We start from the raw sequence: 18,093 nt of genomic DNA on the forward strand, positions 1-18,093 counted from the left end.
GAATAGTTAGATCTCTGTTATTGACTAGGTTGGCTCTGAGAATTTGGTAGATTTTTCAGTTCAGTAATTTTCGAAGTAGGTAGGTGCTTATCAGAATTACCCAGGGAAAAATTTCAAAATATATTTGTTACTGATTCTGCTCCCACTCCTGCCCAGACTACTAAATTAGGATCTTGATAGGGATATGCATATTTTGTAAAAGCTCCTTCTATAATTCTGATAACCATTTGCCACTCTAGTTGAGAATGAAGTTTAACTTGGTAGAGACTTTAACTTGTACTTAGCCTTTTGTACACTCTGCCTAATTGAAAGATCACTTCCCCTAACACATTACATGGTTTGCAACCCAAGAACAATCATATACTACTCTTGAAAAAGAGTTCTGAAATACCTGGTTAATCTTCTACCCTTTCTACTTGTAGGGAGGGTCTCTGTGTTGGTGAGAAAGAGAAGCTCAGACTCTTTATCTGTCCTTTTGGTTACCGCATTTGTGCTTTTGTCCCTTTTTTAGTTTCCATTTGGAGAGTAAACAGTGATGCTTTCAAAGTAAAATCACACACATTAAATAAATAACACATTAAAAAGAAAAGGAGCCAAGTGGTTAAGTACCCCAAAATGAAAATGGGGTTGAGGAGGTGGTCAACCTCTTTATTTTTCCTTCCCTTCTTTTAATTTTTTTATGTCTGCAATTCATGATCTGGAATTAGTTGGGGATAAACAAAAAACTGGAACTGCCTCTTCAATAGGAAGCAGAGCTGTAGCAGTTGCTTTACCCACATGCTAAGGTTTCCCAAAATAATACAGGAGGCCCTGCCAGCCCCACAGGTAAGATTCTTTTTTTTTTTTTTGAGATGGTGTTTCGTTCTTGTTACCCAGGCTGGAGTGCAATGGCGCAATCTTGGCTCACCGCAACCTCCGCCTCCTGGGTTCAAGCAGTTCTCCTGCCTCAGCCTCCCGAGTAGCTATGACTACAGGCACGCGCCACCATGCCCAGCTAATTTTTGTATTTTTAGTAGAGATGGGGTTTCACCATGTTGACCAGGATGGTCTCGATCTCTTGACCTTGTGATCCACCTGCCTGGGCCTCCCAACGTGCTGGGATTATAGGCGTGAGCCACTATAGCTGTCGTAATATTCTGGATGTGCCGTGTTGCATGGCAGCTTCCATTTCCTGTCTCTAAATCCTCTTGCTCTAAGAACCCACTTCCTTCTTATTTTTCCCAGGCTTGTTCTTTTTTCTTCTTCTCTTTAAAGTTTTATTTTATTTAAAAAAATTGACACATAATGCTTATACGTATTTATGGGGTACACAGTGGCATTTCAGTACATACAATATGTTGTGACCAAATCAGGGTCATTAGCATATCCATCTGCTCAAACATGTATCATTTCTTTTTGTTGTGAGCATTCAATATCCTCTTTCTAGCTATTTGAAACTGCGTAATATATAATTGTTGACTATAGTCACCTTATAGTACTATAGAATGCTAGAATTTATTCCTCCTATCTAGCTGTAAGTTTATATCTTTAATCCTTCTGTATCCCTCCCTTCGGTTACCCCAGCCTGTAGTATCCTCTGTCCTACTGTTTACTTCTATGAGATCAACTGTTTTAAGCTTCCACTTATGAGTGAGAACTCATGGTGTTTAACTTTCTGTTCCTGGCTTCTTTTCACTTAACCTAATATCCTCTAGTTCCATCCCTGTTGCTGTGAATGACAGGACTTATTCTTTTTTTTTAATGGCCGAATAGTATTCCATTGTGTAGCAGGCCTGTTCTGGGTCCTCTTCCTTCTTTGTCCTCTTGGGTTCTTTCCAAGCAGATGAGGCCTTCACATAGAAAAATAGATCTTCCCAAGCTGTAAACTCTACCAGTACTAACGTTCACTTAAAATCAAGAAAGAGGTAAAATGTCTTACTGTCCTTTTGTAACAGTTTGATTGTTTCTCTTCTTCCCTCCGCAAATCTTGTCTAAGAAGGGGCATAGAGAAAAATATCCTTGTATACTGACAGCTAAGATACGATGTTATTCTGCTTCCTATAAAATAGCTCTCCAACCTCAAAATAGGTCTTAAGAGAAGTGTTTTAAGAGGGAAGGATTATTTAAATTGAGTTTTAGAAACGAATATACGTTCTGTTTATTGATATCTTAGTTTCTTTGTTATTCATATTCTGTAACCTGAAAAGCTGTGCAGCTGTAGACAGGACTTGGCTACAAGATCCATCAAGGCAGAGATTGTCTCTTGTTTATCTCTGTATCCCTACAGTTTAATATAGTGCTTGGCACAGAGTAGGTGCTCAGTAAAAATTTAGTGAACAATGTAAGAAGCAACAAAACTGCTTAGTAGAAAGGAAATAGTTCACAAAAGTAATTACTTTTACAATAAAATAATTGACAAGCTTCATTACTTGATTTCCTTAGAAAATCTTGAGCTCTTTCCTAAGTTACAACCAGAGGAATTTACAGAATCTGAAGGATTTCGGATATTCAAGACAACGGTTGGAAGTAGGAATGGGATGGTAGAAGTAGGCCATTTACTGCAGAGAGAAGTAATGTGCTGAAGGCATAGCAGTCAAGAGTCACTAAAAGTAGAGACAATTGACTTGAAGGCTTAACAATATTGCCTAGAGGAGGAAGGACCACCTGAGCCATTGAACCCACAATCGCACCCTAAGTCATTGCAGTATAATATCCTGTGTGTATAATAATAGGTAAGTAATACTTATCTGTTTGCTAAAATAAACAGGTGTTTCCATGAAAAATTATTAAAATCTTAAACATTGTAGTGCTTAAATGTTTTTTTTTAATTCTAAAATGACACTATCATTCCTTGAAAGTGTGAGATAAGTAGTACTGACTAGATCCATAAAAGAGTTGATAATATGAGTCTTTACCCATGTTACTGACATATATCAGACATGCAAAATGGTGAAAATGTTGGATGAGGGACAAATAAAAGGCAGCATTTGTGTAGTTCAGCTCAGGTTGATACTCCAAGAATTAATACCTTAGTACACTTCTTGAGTACTTATGCTTCTCATTTTGCATCTGTCTCATGAAACGCAGTATATGGTAAACTGTGATCTTGAAGAAGCAATGTTTTTAATTAACGTTTTATTGAAGGATAAACATACAGGGAAGAGTACAAGCATCCAGATCAAGAAAAAGCATTACGAGAAAGAACCCCAGAAGCTCTCTGTGCCTCTTTCTCTTCCTGTCCTCCCCTCATCACTGCTGTAGAGCGCCGCCATCCTGATGTCTAACAGTAACATGGTTTAGCTGGAAGCAGTGGTGTTAACATTTTTTCTGTAACATTTTGGAGGTTTCTTTAATGAGCTTCAGATAAAGAGGAAAGAAGCATGACTATACACTATGGCCTTTGTTTGACTTGTTTCTCCTTCTGAATCATGCTTGAGGATAAGGATGATTGAATGAGATCAGAGTACTTGGATAGTCTCAGTTTGGGTCTCAAGTCCCATGTTTTTGGAAAAGATGGATGCTCTATGTGTTCTACATTTCTCTGTTTTGAGGAGGAACACAATTTTGTAGTGTCACTTTATTTTCTGTTTGTGTCTGGACTTCAAAGGGAATTGCCACCACTCCATTCAGAATGAAGTCCTCTCTACCTTTGATGTTGTCATCGATGTTAATTTATTATTAAATCAGCATGCTGCTTAGATTTATTCCCAGGATTTATGCAAGGTATGAAAAGGGAAATGTTTTCCCTACTTTACACATTCATAATTAGCTATTTAGAATTAACTGTTTGGGCTTTCAGAATTAATTATTCATCAGGTATTTGACTTAATTTTCTGTATATGACAGAGTGATCAATAAGAGGTGCTTTGGATGAAATTTTCCAAACCACTGGCTTTGTATTGTAAATCTCAGCCTGTAACATTTTTGCATTCCTAAAAAGTTTCTTAGGATTTTAGTCAAATTCTTGTATTTTCCTATTTATAAATTGAGTTGACTCTTAAGCTTTTGCTGTTTAGAGAAGTGAAAGAATGTGTGTGTGTGTGTGCACACACGCATGCACGCCTTTCAACTGTGGAAGTTACTATTTTGGGGACTTTCTGAGTCAAAAAATGTGTCCATTCAACAGCTGTCTTGTTGCCTTGCTAACAGGTTTTCAAAAGATTTGTCTGAGGTTCCAGTTTTCAGACTAAGAGTCTTGATCCTCAGCTGGGACTACTGATTAGGAGTTTATCTGGTATAATTTTATATATTGTTTATTTTGACTAGTTTTTTAGAATTGTGGTAAAATGTACATCATATAAAATTTACTATTTTAACCACTTGTAAGTGTTCATTTGGCCATTTTATTTTTAGAACTTTTATTCATTTATAGCATTTCTAATCAGCAACTAGTGAGGATCACCAGTGTGCCTTGAGGTAGGGTTGCTAGATCATTGATCATCGGAAAATTATCAAAGAAGTGTAAATAAAGTTTCTGTTCTCAAGATCCCTGTTCTTAATCTCAAAGAGGTTGAGCCTTCTTGTTTCATTAGAGAAGCAAGATATATACACACCAGTTAAACGTTGCTTCATGGTAGATGGGGCCCAAATGTTCAAGGAAAGCTTTGTGTAAAGGTGAGACTCATTTTTGGTTTTTAATCAGGGGCAGGATCTGTCTAGTTTGAGAGGGACAAAATTTTAACATATGTAAAGATTTTTATTTACTTCTTATTTTGGGTACAGTACAATGCATTATTTGGGAGCAGTGGTGAACAAAATGGGTGTTAAGCCCATTGTCTTTTACAGAATCCTTTCCTTTTAAAATAAGCTGAATATTCAGATGAGGGAACATATTCTTGTCACATAATTAATATTTTTATTTTCTTTTTTTTCCTGTAAAATAAAAAGCATAATTAATATTTTTAAAAGTCACAGAAACCAAATTTATTTAACTTGTGTTATAGACAGTATTAAAAATTCAGATTTACATGGCAAGAGGTTAAACTTCCTATTAAAATTACATGCAAATATCTGTTCATGCAGCATTAAACTTTTCAATGTATTACCTCTTGGGAGTAAGTATTTCATTAGTGAGTTTAGAACAATTGTAGTTATAGTTTTTATGAAAAATAATTGTATAAAAATAAGCACAAAATGAAATACATATTTATTGAAATTAATCTTGAATGTCTGCTACACTGAAATTAGGTAAAAAGTTTAGAATGGGGGTGTATTGTGGATGAAGATTGAGTTATTATTAATTCTGAATAATATTATTCCAATGCTTAATGGCAAAAGATGGTGCCCATTTTGTTTATGTCTGTAATGGTTCAAGGATTTAATCTGGGCTACATGTAATGTCTTAAAATAAGATTTAAAAAGTTCAAACCATTTTTTCTCTTCTTATATCTGCAGACAGACAAATGTACATTGGGGACCACCATGTTCACGTGACATCAAGAGGAAGCGGAAACCAGCGGCCACAGCATCTTTGTCTAGCCCCAGTGCAGGTGATTACATGCAGTTGTCATTTACTGAGCATGTACCATGTGTCAGGCACTAAATTATGTGTTTTGTATACCTTTTCATTTAATCTTTGTGATAGTGTAGGTCATTTTATTCCCATTTTACATGGGAAAACTGAGAGTATAAGAAATAATTAGCCTAGTTCTCACTGACTCTGAAGTCTACACTTTTTCACTGTTATGTGGCTTTCTAGAGTTTGAAACCCTATATTCCACTGTCCGCAATCTCCAGTCATCTGAGCTTTTGTTCTGTCACAGACAGGTCCATGTTAATGAAAGTCCAGATGAGGTGGCAGTTCAGTCAGCAGTCAGGCAGTCACATAGGGTTATTTACTTTCTTCTTTTGCAGACAGTACAGTACATTCTTACTGCTTTTATGTATAAGTAGAATGCTAATATTTTACTGGTCATGACATTTTTAATTAAAAACAACTTTTGAGGCTAAAACTTTTCAGTTTTTTTTTTTAGACAAAACTGACACTAATCAGTAGAAGTGAAAAAGTGGCTCTCTTTGGTCAGGGGTAGTAACCAAGAGAGGGCACAAAGAAGCCCTCTGGGCTGTTGGCAGTGTGCCATATGGTGAACTTGGTGGGGGTGTATGGCTGCTTAGGTATGTGGAGTCTGAAGCTGTACACTTAGGATTGATGTCCTTCACTGTGTGTATGTTATCCTTCAGTGAACAAAAGTGGAGAGTTATGTATTTATTAATATATCAGTGACAGACTGGATACTGAATATATCATCAAATATTTTATTTTCTTTAGTAGAAAATACTACCTATTATGTAGATCAGAGCAGTTGATACTGAATAGAGAGTAAACCGCAGACAGATGGGGAGGGAGCCCTGTCCTCTGCCTTGACTTAGTGAGTTTTGGTGAACTCTGAAATTGTCCTCCTTGATCTTCTGTTTGGGATGTCTGCTTGATGGTGGTTCATATTGGACAATCTTCATCACAGGTCTGATGATTGTAGTACCCCCTTTTTTTTTTTTTAGTGCCAGCTCAGTGGCCAGGCCCAGAGCTGAACACTTTGCAAACATTATTTCACATAATCTTTGCAACAGCCTTAAAAGGTAGATGCTGTTTTTATTCCCAGTTTACACATGTGAAAACCAAGGCTTAAATCACTTCCCTAAGGCCATGTGGTTGATAATTGCAGAGCCAAGATCAGACCAGTTTCCCTGTGACTCTAGAGCTGTCCTCGCGAACACTGCAGGTGGTGTTCTTTTTACATACAACCGGCTTGAGTCCAAACTGTGACTCCGCATCAACACTCAGATCCTCATTCAGTCTATAGCATTGGAAGCATGAAAAGAAAACCACCCCTCTTTTATCTTTTTGTTCGTTTTTTCTCCCTAATATCTTGCTTCTACTTTTAGCTTTTAATTATTTATAAGAGAGGAACCATTGGGAAGAGTTTAAAATCCTTATTTCATATTCAGGTTGGGAAATGTATGTGTGTGGGGTGGGCATTAAACAAGACTTGAGCATTAAACATTTCCCCTCCTGAGCCCAGCTCCTCTCCTCTCACTTGTTGACTAAGGCCTGCTTCACTGAGCATTTTTTTTTCTACCCACAACCTGAGTGCCCCATGGAGGTGAAGGACATAGCCTGAGCCTGTGCCATCAGTCAGTAGAACAAATGGGCTTGCTCTGCCTAACATCGGGCCATCTCGGATTCCACCTCTTTTATAGGAATGAGTGATGAAGAGAGGTGCGTTCCGCTTTGCCGCTGTATTAATACACATCAGGGGCCAGCTCCTGGCACTAAATCACGCTACTGCATACATCTGTTATCGGACTCTTCACCAGTGTGATGAACAAGACTGCAGATAGTGGCTTCCTTGTGTCATTCTTTATAGGATTTTCCTAAAAGAATAAATAGCTCAGATCTCTGCCAACACTCTCCCCTGTCATTGTGATGAATTCAGCTTCTTTCTTAAACATGCAGCCACAAATCTTTTCCCTTTTTCCCCTCCCCCACTGGCAGAAAGTTTTGAGTTGAAATTGACTGAATTTAAAGATATTAATAAGGCTAGAGAGGTGAAGAACAGGAAGAAACACCGTGTCTTCCTTGTCTCTTTGTACTAATAGTAACAAAAGGCCAAGGAAAAAGACTGTAAATGACCATAGAGTTCTTAAATAGACCCATCTTGAAAGTGCAGCACCTTTCATTTTCTTTTTATCTTCATTCTCCTCTCCTTTATGGCTTTATAGCATGCAGGTGTCTAGTGCACAGACCCACAGCCTGGATTTTAGTGAGCAAGCATGCTAACCCGCTTCTAAGACTTGGTACGCTAGAATAGGATGTCCCAGCAAGTGTCTCCCTCATGCTGAAGTGAACTAGCTGAGTATGCTCTTAAAGAAAGTACTCAGAAGCTGGGCGTGGTGGCTCATGCCTGTAATCCCAGCACTTTGGGAGGCTGAGGCAGACGGATCACGAGGTCAGGGGTTTGAGACCAGCCTGACCAACATGGTGAAACCCCATCTCTACTTAAAAAATACAAAAATTAGCTGGGCACTGTGGTGCGCACCTGTAATCCTAGCTATGTGGGAGGCTGAGGCAGGAGAATTGCTTGAACTCGGGAGGTGGAGGTTGCGGTGAGCCAAGAGTGCGCCATTGCACTCCAGCCTGGGCAACAGAGTGAGACTCCGTCTCAAAAAAAAAAAAAAAAAAAAAAAATATGTACTTGGAGAAGAAAAAAAAATCAATTATTTTCTCCAAAATTTGAGGCTAAGTAGCTGTAAAAAACATAATAAACCCAGATGAAAACCAGACTTTGTTTTCTTGAAATGACTTTCTTCATCAGAATGGTAGGTTAGAGCATGCAGATTCCAATCCTTAAAAAAGTAAACACATGGCTTTTGATAAAGGGGAATTGAGGTGACCGGAAATTCTGTTGAGAACCCAGCTATTTGTGTGAATATATTTTAGCTATCCCAAAAGCTTTTTCTGACCTTTCTCCTTCTGGAGTAGGATATGTGTGCTCAGAGTATCATTCGGAAGGGTACCTAATAGTTAATCTGTTAATTAGTTACATCAGATTTCAAATACTAGGTCAGTGATATAAGAGAGACACACAGAGAGAGGAGATTTGAATTGCCAAATGTATTATCAGATGCATTCATAAGAGCAGGACTGTTTATCCATTTTGCTCACTACTGTACCCCTAGTACCTAAATGAATACCTAGCCCAGAGAACAAACCCACTAATTATTGTGTAGGAATAAATTTATAGAATCTTAAAGTTGAAACAGAATAATTTCTGATACATTCTAACCACATGGTTGGATTCAGTAGTTCCATTTAGGATGTTCCTTTTCTCAGGAGTCATAGTACAGATTCTTATTGCCCACTATCTTTTTAAAGCTTAAAGGTTTTTTAAAATTAAACATGTTTCTTAGTAAATATTGAATGGGTATAAAAGAACATTTATAGCAGATATGTAAGGAGTAAAGAAAAACAGAACAGCAAATATCCATGTACCTACCATTCACTTTGAGAAAAAGTTAAAATTTTCATTTTAAAAAAGTTTAAAAAGTTAAAATCTTCTTTAAAAATCTTCTCCCTGTTCTATTCAGAGGTAAAAGTTATTCTGATTGTTTTTTTGTTTATTGTTTGTCATTATTTTGTTTCTTTCAAGTAGTTTTAGCACACATATGTATCTTTAAGCAATAAATTGTCTAGTTTTGTGTTTTTGAACCTTGTGTATATGCAATCAAACTATGTCATATTTTATGTTACAACTTTCACCCAGTTCTATTTTGAGATTCATTCCTATTTTGTCCTGCCAAAATCTATTTTTTAACTGCCATGTATATGGTATTCCATTATATGAATGTGATTAATATACTATAATTAAATGTTCTTGATGGACATTTGGATTTTATTCCTGTTTTATGCCATTATGGGAAATACTGCACTGTTCTCTGGGAGAACAAGTGCAAACATTCTTCCAGGCCACTTCGCAGTCATTAGGATGGCTGTATCAAAAAACGGAGAACATCAGGTATTGGTGAGGATGTGGAGAAATTGGAACCCTTGAGCAGTGCTTGTGGGAAGGTAAAATCATGCATTGCTATAGAAAACAGTATGTAAAAAAACAATTCCTTAAAAAATTAAACATAAGACCACCATATGATCCAGCAGTTCTCTTTCTGTGCATATACCCAAAAGAATTAAAAGCAGAGACTCAAAACAGGTTTGTGTCACCTCTGTTTGCAGCAACATTATTTGCAGTTGTCAAGGTAGCAACAACTCACATGTCCGTTGCTGGATGAATGGATGAATAAAATGTGCTATATATGTACAATGGAATATTATGTAGCTGGAAAGCCTTTCTTATTCAGAGTGAAATTACCATGTGCTACAACATGGATGAAGACATTTGCTAAGTGAAATAAGTCAGACACAAAAGGGGAAATATTGTGTGATTCCACTTTTATAAGCTACCTAGAAGAGTCAAATTTATAGAAACAGAAAGTAAAATGGTGGTTGCCAGGGGGTAGGGTAAGAGGGAAATTGGGGGAAGTTATTGTTTAATGGGTACAGAGTTTCCATTTGAGATGATAAAGAAGTGCTGGTGATAAATAGTGGTGATAGTTATACAACAGTGCGAATGTACTTAATGCCACTGAACTGTACGCTTAAAAATGGGCAAAATAGCAAATTTTATGTATATTTAACTGCAATAAAAAAATAGCAAAAAAAAAAAAGTTTTTTTAGGGTGGGGCTTTTTTTTACTGAGGTTTGATGACCATGTAGTAAGGCCCTCAAGAAACACACACACGCGCACACACACACACAGCTAACTAGGTATACACACTGTAGAGTAATAGCTTTCAAGATATTTTTACATTAACCCACAATAAGAAATTCATGTTTAAATATGTGTGTTGGTTGTACATGTAAATCTGAAATAAGTCTTGGGTGCACTCTGATATTTTCTATTTTTTTTTCATTGAGAAAAAAAGTAATGGTCATGACCCACTAAATTGATTCTATGACCCACAATTTGAAAATTATTGTTCTAGGTTACATTCCTGGGAGTGAAATTATTGGGTGACAGGGTAAAATTCAAACTTTCCTAGATTTTGCCGTATTTTAGTATATGTTTGTTCTCAGCAGAATGGGTAGAGATGATGGTGGTTTGTGCCACTCTTCTCAGGGGCATTTGGAAATGTGAAGTAAATGTTGGTTTGTCACAATGATTGGGGAATGTTCCTGGTATTCAGCAGATAGGATCCAGAATGGAAAGTGTTCTGAGGTACACAGGTCAGCCCTGCACAAGCCATGTCTCCTGTCCAGAATGTCTTTAGTGATCTTATTGAAAAATACTGGGCCTGATTGTGCTCTTTCTATCATTTTTGATAGTGGTAACGCTGCCCTATTGGAGGCATGGGTTGTGGAAGGAAGAGCGTGGGGTTTCGAGTCCAGTACCTGTGTTTGAATCTTGATATCTAACCAGCTCTGTTTTATCCCTGAACAATTTATCTGATCTCTCTATACCTCAGTTCCCTGATCTAGAAAGTGGAGATGACTACCAGTAAGCGTTTACATTAACAAATAAGATCATGAGTATTCATTATTTAAGCAATAGGCACATAAATATTTAATAAGTGATTTTTACTACATTATGAATGTGTGCCACTGAATTTATTTGTTCAATTGAACCCATTTTCTCAGATTAGGAAATACTATCTTATTTAAATCTTGTCTTCACTTTTTTGTAGAGAGAAAAGAAATACCTTATGTGGCCCCTTGGGTTACTAGGACATGAAGTATAAGGATTAAGAAAATTTTGTTTCTAAGTGTCTCTAATTTGTCTTATTTTAATTTCTCTCCCCTTGATTTTCTTGCTCCTCTCTATTGTAACCTTACTAGTTCACATGGATGCAATGGAGCCAGCTACACCAGCGCCACAAGCTCCGAAATCACCCAGCTCTGAGTGGTTGGTCAGGACCCCTGCAGCAGAGAAAGCCACAGTCCCAACTACTGCTACATTTTTTAAAATGCCACAGGAAAAGAGCCCTGGATACAGCTAGAGAGCAAGACTCCACCCTCCAGGAGTTGCTGAAGCAACTGTTGGACTTCGTGTTAGTCTTTCATATCTTAATTGACATTCCTAGTCCTTTCACCACCAGAACCAACTCCTTTTCAAATGCAGCAGTGGACTCTTTCTCTCAGAAGATCACGTTGTGGGAATCTTTTTTTTAATTAGTGAAGTATTGAGGCAGCAATTTTTTACAAAACGTCATCCTCTGCTCTATTTGTTACCTTGTTATTGCTGTCTCAATATTTACTACAGCCCCATTGACAGAGCTGTTGCTTTTTCGCAGTTGTCTTTGTTCTTGAAAAACCAGTTACTGCTTTTGCATACCTTTTGTGTAGAGCTTTTAATATCATTTGAGGAAGTTCCAAACTTGTAGCCAGTTCCAAACAAATGTAACTATGGAGTTGAGGCCTGTATGGAATTGTGTCTGTAGGAGATAAGGCTTGCCTTTGAGCCTACTCTTGATTCACGCAGAGTGCCAATAAGATAAATCAACCAGGCTCTCAGTTTGGAGCCTCAAAAGAGACACCAGCAACTGGGCCTTGAGAACTTCCATTTTTCTGCAGATGGTCTGCAGAAACTCAGACAGCTCATCAGCAGCAGCAGCTGTATTGTATTTTACCTCATCTTCAGAGTTTATGTTCTACTGAAAGAGGATGTGTGTATACACACATGTACACACACAGAGATTGGTTTAATGGAGAAGATGATTTAGGTGTACAGCACATTTAAAATAGGCAGTGGCTTGTGTCTTACTATTTCATGTCCCAGTGTAAGCCTTTATGTCCTAAGCAGGACTTTATTAGTATTATAGGTTAATAACCTGCAGCAGAAACTCACACTCTATTATAATAATGGCTTCTTGGGGCCATGCTTTGGGGAGGTAAAATGTCTTTTTGACAGGCCTTTATACGTGGTGTGTTTATGATGGCTCAGCTGCATGTGGAGTTATATATACAGTCGTGCCTGAAGTTGGATGCTACTTTGTCAAAGTGAGAAATAAGTGATGGCCTGGAGCTGCTGGAGAGAAGCCATGCTTTCTGAAGAGTATTATCAAGCGTGTCTGTCATTCATTCAGGGGCCTGGATGACAGAAGGGCTCTTTTTTTATACCAATGAGTGCGTTTACTCTGAAATGCATGGAAGCTCTTTGCGAAGTGCTTTCTGCTCTGGTCACATTGTAGAGGGATTCCCACTCATGTACCTGCTTATTTTCTGTCTTAAATAGTGCTGAATGGGGCAGTGCCTCCTTCCCCTGAAGTGTGATGTGTTGCTTTATCATGGTCCCTTTTAAAATGATAGTTCTTATCAATGGAAACTCCACATTTCTTTATTGATGAAGTAGGGAGGTGGGTGGGAGGAACTAGTTGGAAAAAGGGACTTGAAGCTAAGTTTCCATGGCACTTTATGTAAGACTGAGAACATGTCAATTGTTCATAATCAGAAATGTGGTAGAGGGAGGTGCAGGTAGAGATGATGGGGTGGGAGAGTGCTGAAGCCAGCCCAGCATGCCTCTAAGTCGCCCCTGGTTCTCATGCAGCAGTGTGCTTCCCTTCCCTGTGGGCCACACCCCACAGGGCATAGAAAATAGAATGTCTGTTGAATATAAAATGGTACCACTGAATTGTTTTAGTGATGAGGTTAGATTTTATTGTCATGTGCATTGTCACCATAGTGACCTATGGCATATATTTTTAACATACTTGGTTGGGGTTGAGAGAAATGTAAGGACATAATTTTTTCTTGTGTCAGGCTCTGTGACTCCTGCAGCAATTGGTCCCATGGTCGCGGCTTATTAGTGAAAACCTCCAGAGGTCAGGTGGCCAAGGTGTTCCCACATATTTTCTATATAACTTATTGCCTAATAATCCTCTTTTCTGCCTATGATTAAAAATAATTTTTATATACAACATTGCTTACATTTCAAACATCTCTACGAAGTCATGCCATTTTAAGAAGATGAAAACAGTCACAGAGTTGAGTGACTTGTTCCAAATCACATAACTAAGCCAGGCCTAGAACCCCAGATTTTTAGAGTTTCTCTGCCCTGGGTTATAATCTCTTGTTTAGCAGTGATAGACCTGATTCAGTCGGAGATGCTTTTTAATGAAACAGTATACCATGAATATTTATTATCTTTCTCAAGCATGCTTTTCTACACATTTTGAATACTTTCAACAGGGATCACCCAAGAATGCAACATCTACCTGTAATAAATGGGGAGAAAGTTAGTTGCCTGAGAGAATAGAATATTAAGCACACAAATACTTTCCAACACAGGGTTGTAAATTGCACTCCTCATTTTAAGGTGCTGTATGTGCATGTTTAAGGAATTATTAATGTATTCTGCTTGCTTTCTGTATTAACCTGTTCCAGAGGATAGCCTTAGAATTGAGTGTATTTTGAATCTTAAAATTTAAAGTTTCTTTATATGTGGCACAGTGTATAATGTCATAAATTAAGAAAAATCTATAATCTTTCAAAGAAGTTATATAGTTTCAAAAATCAGGTTTTGTAATCTGTTGAAGAAACTCTGAAATATGACTTGCTTTTTTGAGGATGATGATCCTTGAGCTCCTGTATTTGATCTGCTCAAAAGTAGTAACTAAAGCTGAGTTAAACAGTTTTTATTTATTTCAGGGTTCTGATTTATCCCAGCTGCCTATACAAATGGCCTGTGTGAATCCTAATCTTGTGTGTTTTCCACGATGGGCAGAAGTCGAAACATTATCTGCTTCTGTAAGGATCATTAATAAAAAATTAGTTTTAATTATGAGTTTAAGGGAAGTTTAGGTTATTTTTGAGATGCCGTATTTTAAAGGAACAAAACTCTCCTGTTGCCTTTTGTTGTGGTTTTTGTTTCCTAGAGAAAGGCTCTTGATCTGTCACTCGGACTAGAGTACAGTGGTGTGTTCATAGCTCACTCTAACCTTGAATTCGTGGGCTTAAGCCATCCTCCTGCCTCAGCCTCCTGAGTTGTGAGGACTACAGATCTGTGCCTCCACACCTGGCTAATTTTTCAAGTTTTTGTAGAGATGGAGTCTTGCTCAGTTGCCTGTGCTGGTCTTGAATTCCTAACCTCAAGCAATCTTCCTGCCTTGGCCTCCCCAGGTGTTGTAATAGGTGTGAGCCACCATGCCCAGCCTTGTGTTGCCTCTTGGTAAGAACTAGTAAGAGGAAATTAGTAGCTTGTTTACCTGGTTCCAGATTTGGAGGGTGCTGAGTATAATTTTTACTGAGTGGTATGTGGTTGGAAGGTAGGCCCACATTTAGCTTTGAATTGTTTAGAAATCAAGTGTGATTCAAAATTTCAAAGGACATTGTTTTGCTGGGCTATGAAATAGGCTACTAACAAGGCTATTTTTGCAGCAAAATGGCCAAAATCTGAAATAAATCTATTTAGTCTGTGATGCTTGTAGCATCGTTTGTTAAGTAAAACACGACACCTAGGACAAGTAACTAAAGTAGTTAGGACTTCCAAATACATTTGCTATAGCCTTGAATTTTTGCATTTTGGAGTTAGAGACACTGTGGCTATATCTATATACCTATAATATAGCCTGGGAAGTTCTGTTGCTGCAGAGTTATCATTAAAGTTAATTGGAATTGAAAAAGATACAGAGTGTTGAGAGAAAGGAACTAGGCTGGTGCAGTCATTGCTGATGTGATGGGTTCTCCACTTTGACTCCAGGCAAAGGCTCCTGGTGATACATGGTTCATTTCAGGTCTTTGTTTTATTTTGGCTTCATTGCTGTGGTTCTAAGCCACACAGGTATTTTCTTCCTGCAGAGAATACTATGTAAAAGTCTCAGCGTTAGAAGCTGTATTCAGTGTCCTGTATGTCTTATGAACCTTATCTGAGCTGAGCTGAGAGCAGAGTGGCTTACTCTAGCAGCTGTGGATGCAGTCTAGTCGGAGGCATGGCTTGGAGGATGTCATGGTTCATGGGATGGTTGGAGGGATGGTAAAAGCAGTTAGCTCTTGTCAGCTGCTTCCTCTGCTAGTGCTTGAGCTGCCAATTTTACCTGTCAGTATTTCCTTAACTCCCACTCCTGTTGTGAAAGGTCACAGAGTAATTGTCACTGGCAACAGTTTCTCCCCATTAGAAGAAAACTGGTACAGAGGGAAAAGGTGAGGAACACAGTGAGTTCCATCACTCAAAACTAAATGCAAGTGGCACAGAGATACTTTCTCCTATGCTAACATCTCCAAAAGATGAACATCAAATGCCTAGAAATAGCAGCATCAAAAAGAAAGCAGATGAGAAGTATTGTTGGAGTATGGACTACGAGGTTTTTAACAAGCCCAGCAAAAAAAACTTACGGCCCAAAGAAGAACTATTTCTACCACTGCAAGTAGACATCATAAATGCTTGGTAAAATTGCCAGATTTAGGGAATAAAACATTGTCAAGTATTGAAGAATGAGGCATATCCTGAAGACATTCAGCAAAGAAGCAAGTTTGGCAAGGTGGAGAAGTGGAAAGCAGTGGGAAGAGAAAGGGAGATACCCAGAGCAGGAATTCTCCAAGTGTTGCCCCTAGGCTGGCACCATCCATACCAGACCTACTGAATCAGAAACGCAGGGCAAGGCCCAGCCCCGCTCCTGGGGCTCTGGTGCATACTCAGGTTTGAGAACCATAGGCTTTGCCACAGCCAAAATGTTTTAATGGGCTGGTCTCTTCCTAAGTGCTGAGGTACTCTCATATTCCCTCCATAAGTTAAGAGATGTTTTTTGTGGGCCGGGCGCAGTGGCTCACACCTGTAATCCCAGCACTTTGGGAGGCCGAGGCGGGCAGATCATGAGGTCAGGAGATTGAGACCATTCTGGTCAACATGGGTAAACCCCTGTCTCTACTAAAAATGCAAAAAATTAGCTGGGCATGGTGGCGCGTGCCTGTAATCCCAGCTACTCAGGAGGCTGAGGCAGGAGAATTGCCTGAACCCAGGAGGCGGAGGTTGCAGTGAGCCGAGATCACGCCATTGCACTCCAGCCTGGGTAACGAGCGAAACTCCGTCTCAAAAAAAAGTTTTTTGTATACTTCTTTGCAGAAACTGTTAATGTCTTTATTTCTGTTTTTTCCCCTACAAGCTCCTGAAAGATCTCTTGGAAAAATTGACAAAGGATGCTATCAAGGCTATGTTTATATGGATGGAAATAACCTTTTGAAAATGGGTAAAGCTTGGCTGTGGTGACTCATGCCCATAATCCCAACACTTTGGGCAGCCAGGGCAGGAGGACCGCTTTATTGCAGGAGTTGAAGACCAGCCTAGGCAACATAGTGAGACCTTGTCTGCAAAAAATTTTAAAAATTAGCTGGGTGTGATGGGCACATGCCTGTGGACCCAGCTACTTGGGAGGCAGAGGCAGGAGGATCACTCAAGCCCAGGAGGTTGAGGCTGCAGTGAGCCATGATCTGGCCACTGCACTCCAGCCTGGGTGACAGAGTGAGACCCTGTATCAAAAAATCAATAATAAGTATGGATAAAAAGATAACAATTGTTAGTCTATGAATGATAGTCATTTTTCACAATTGAAAGTAAAAATATGATTTGTGTAAGGTATGAATTTATCATATTTGTTTATTAGCTCTTAGTTTGAAGGGAAAGTATCATGTATTTTTCAGCATGATAATGATGAATCATTTAAAATATGGCTCATAAAAATGAAAAAAATACTGGCAGAAAAAAACCACCTTGGGTACATAGATGTGTAATAAATACCTGTTGAGTTATTGGTAATCTTTTGCTAAGACTGAGTCTCAGTACTTCAGAGCATGTAAAAATCAATTTCCTGTGATCCCACTTAATCACACCCTGTTGTCTTTGTTTTAGATTTCAGCCAGCGATTCAGCAGGGGTTGGGGGCCAATAGCAACTCATGCTTTTTTTGTTGTTCGTGTCTGACTCATGGATTCAGCATTTCAGAATATGGTACTCTAATCTTAAGGCTTTGAAAAGAAATGGTGGCCATTTTTTCTTTATATTTTATTTAACTGGTTGCTGAAACCTGGAAACCCATGTTCTGTCTTTTCAGGGAATATGCATAGCTAAAGAGTTCATTGTGTCTACAGAGGTATAGGAGTTCTCATTTCCTCAGATGCCCATGTGTGTAGGCTGTTAAGCTTTCATTTCAGTGTTTGCAATCTATTAAAACACCATCCAATTTTTCTTTTCCATCTTGAAAACCAGTTAAAACTACCTCTGGCCAAAAATGTTATTGTTATTGGATATTATCAAGGTATGAGACTAAAAAAGTTAGAAGGCTTTAAGATATAAATGATATAAGTTAATGTTTTCTTTCTCTAAAAGCTCTGACCCTTACTGACCCCTTATTAAAAATTTTTTTGAAAGGGGAAAGAAAATATCAGAGAACTTAAAAATGGCCTTTGTGGCTTTGCCTCAAAATCAACACATTTCATTATGTATAGATGCTATACCTTGCTTCCTCAAGCGGGCCATGAAAAAAAATCTCTTGACCATGCAGACTGATACCACCCCAAAATCATGGTAACGATTTGAATTGCTCTCCATATTGATCTCAGTTAAATTCCTGCCTGTTG

At 38.4% G+C, this 18,093-nt stretch overlaps 1 protein-coding gene across 5 annotated transcripts in view; it reads left to right on the forward strand.

Moving 5' to 3' along the window:
* GPATCH2L (G-patch domain containing 2 like) overlaps positions 1-17,273 on the forward strand; it is a 55,553-nt gene extending 38,280 nt beyond the window's left edge. For 3 of the 5 annotated variants that reach the window (XM_078335499.1, XM_002754141.7, XM_009006367.5), the window contains exons 9-10: positions 5,374-5,468; positions 11,366-17,273. In XM_078335499.1, coding sequence (XP_078191625.1) covers positions 5,374-5,468; positions 11,366-11,526 — 256 coding nt within the window. In that variant the 3' untranslated portion in view covers positions 11,527-17,273. Of the gene's footprint in view, positions 1-2,421; positions 2,712-5,373; positions 5,469-11,365 lie in introns of all 5 variants that reach the window. The other 2 variants (XR_004730034.3, XR_001914050.4) reach the window with 2 other exon arrangements.
* The last annotated feature ends 820 nt before the right edge of the window (positions 17,274-18,093 follow it).

This window comes from Callithrix jacchus, chromosome 8 (genome assembly GCF_049354715.1).
Source record: "Callithrix jacchus isolate 240 chromosome 8, calJac240_pri, whole genome shotgun sequence".
In the NCBI taxonomy this organism is placed as follows: domain Eukaryota; kingdom Metazoa; phylum Chordata; class Mammalia; order Primates; family Cebidae; genus Callithrix; species Callithrix jacchus.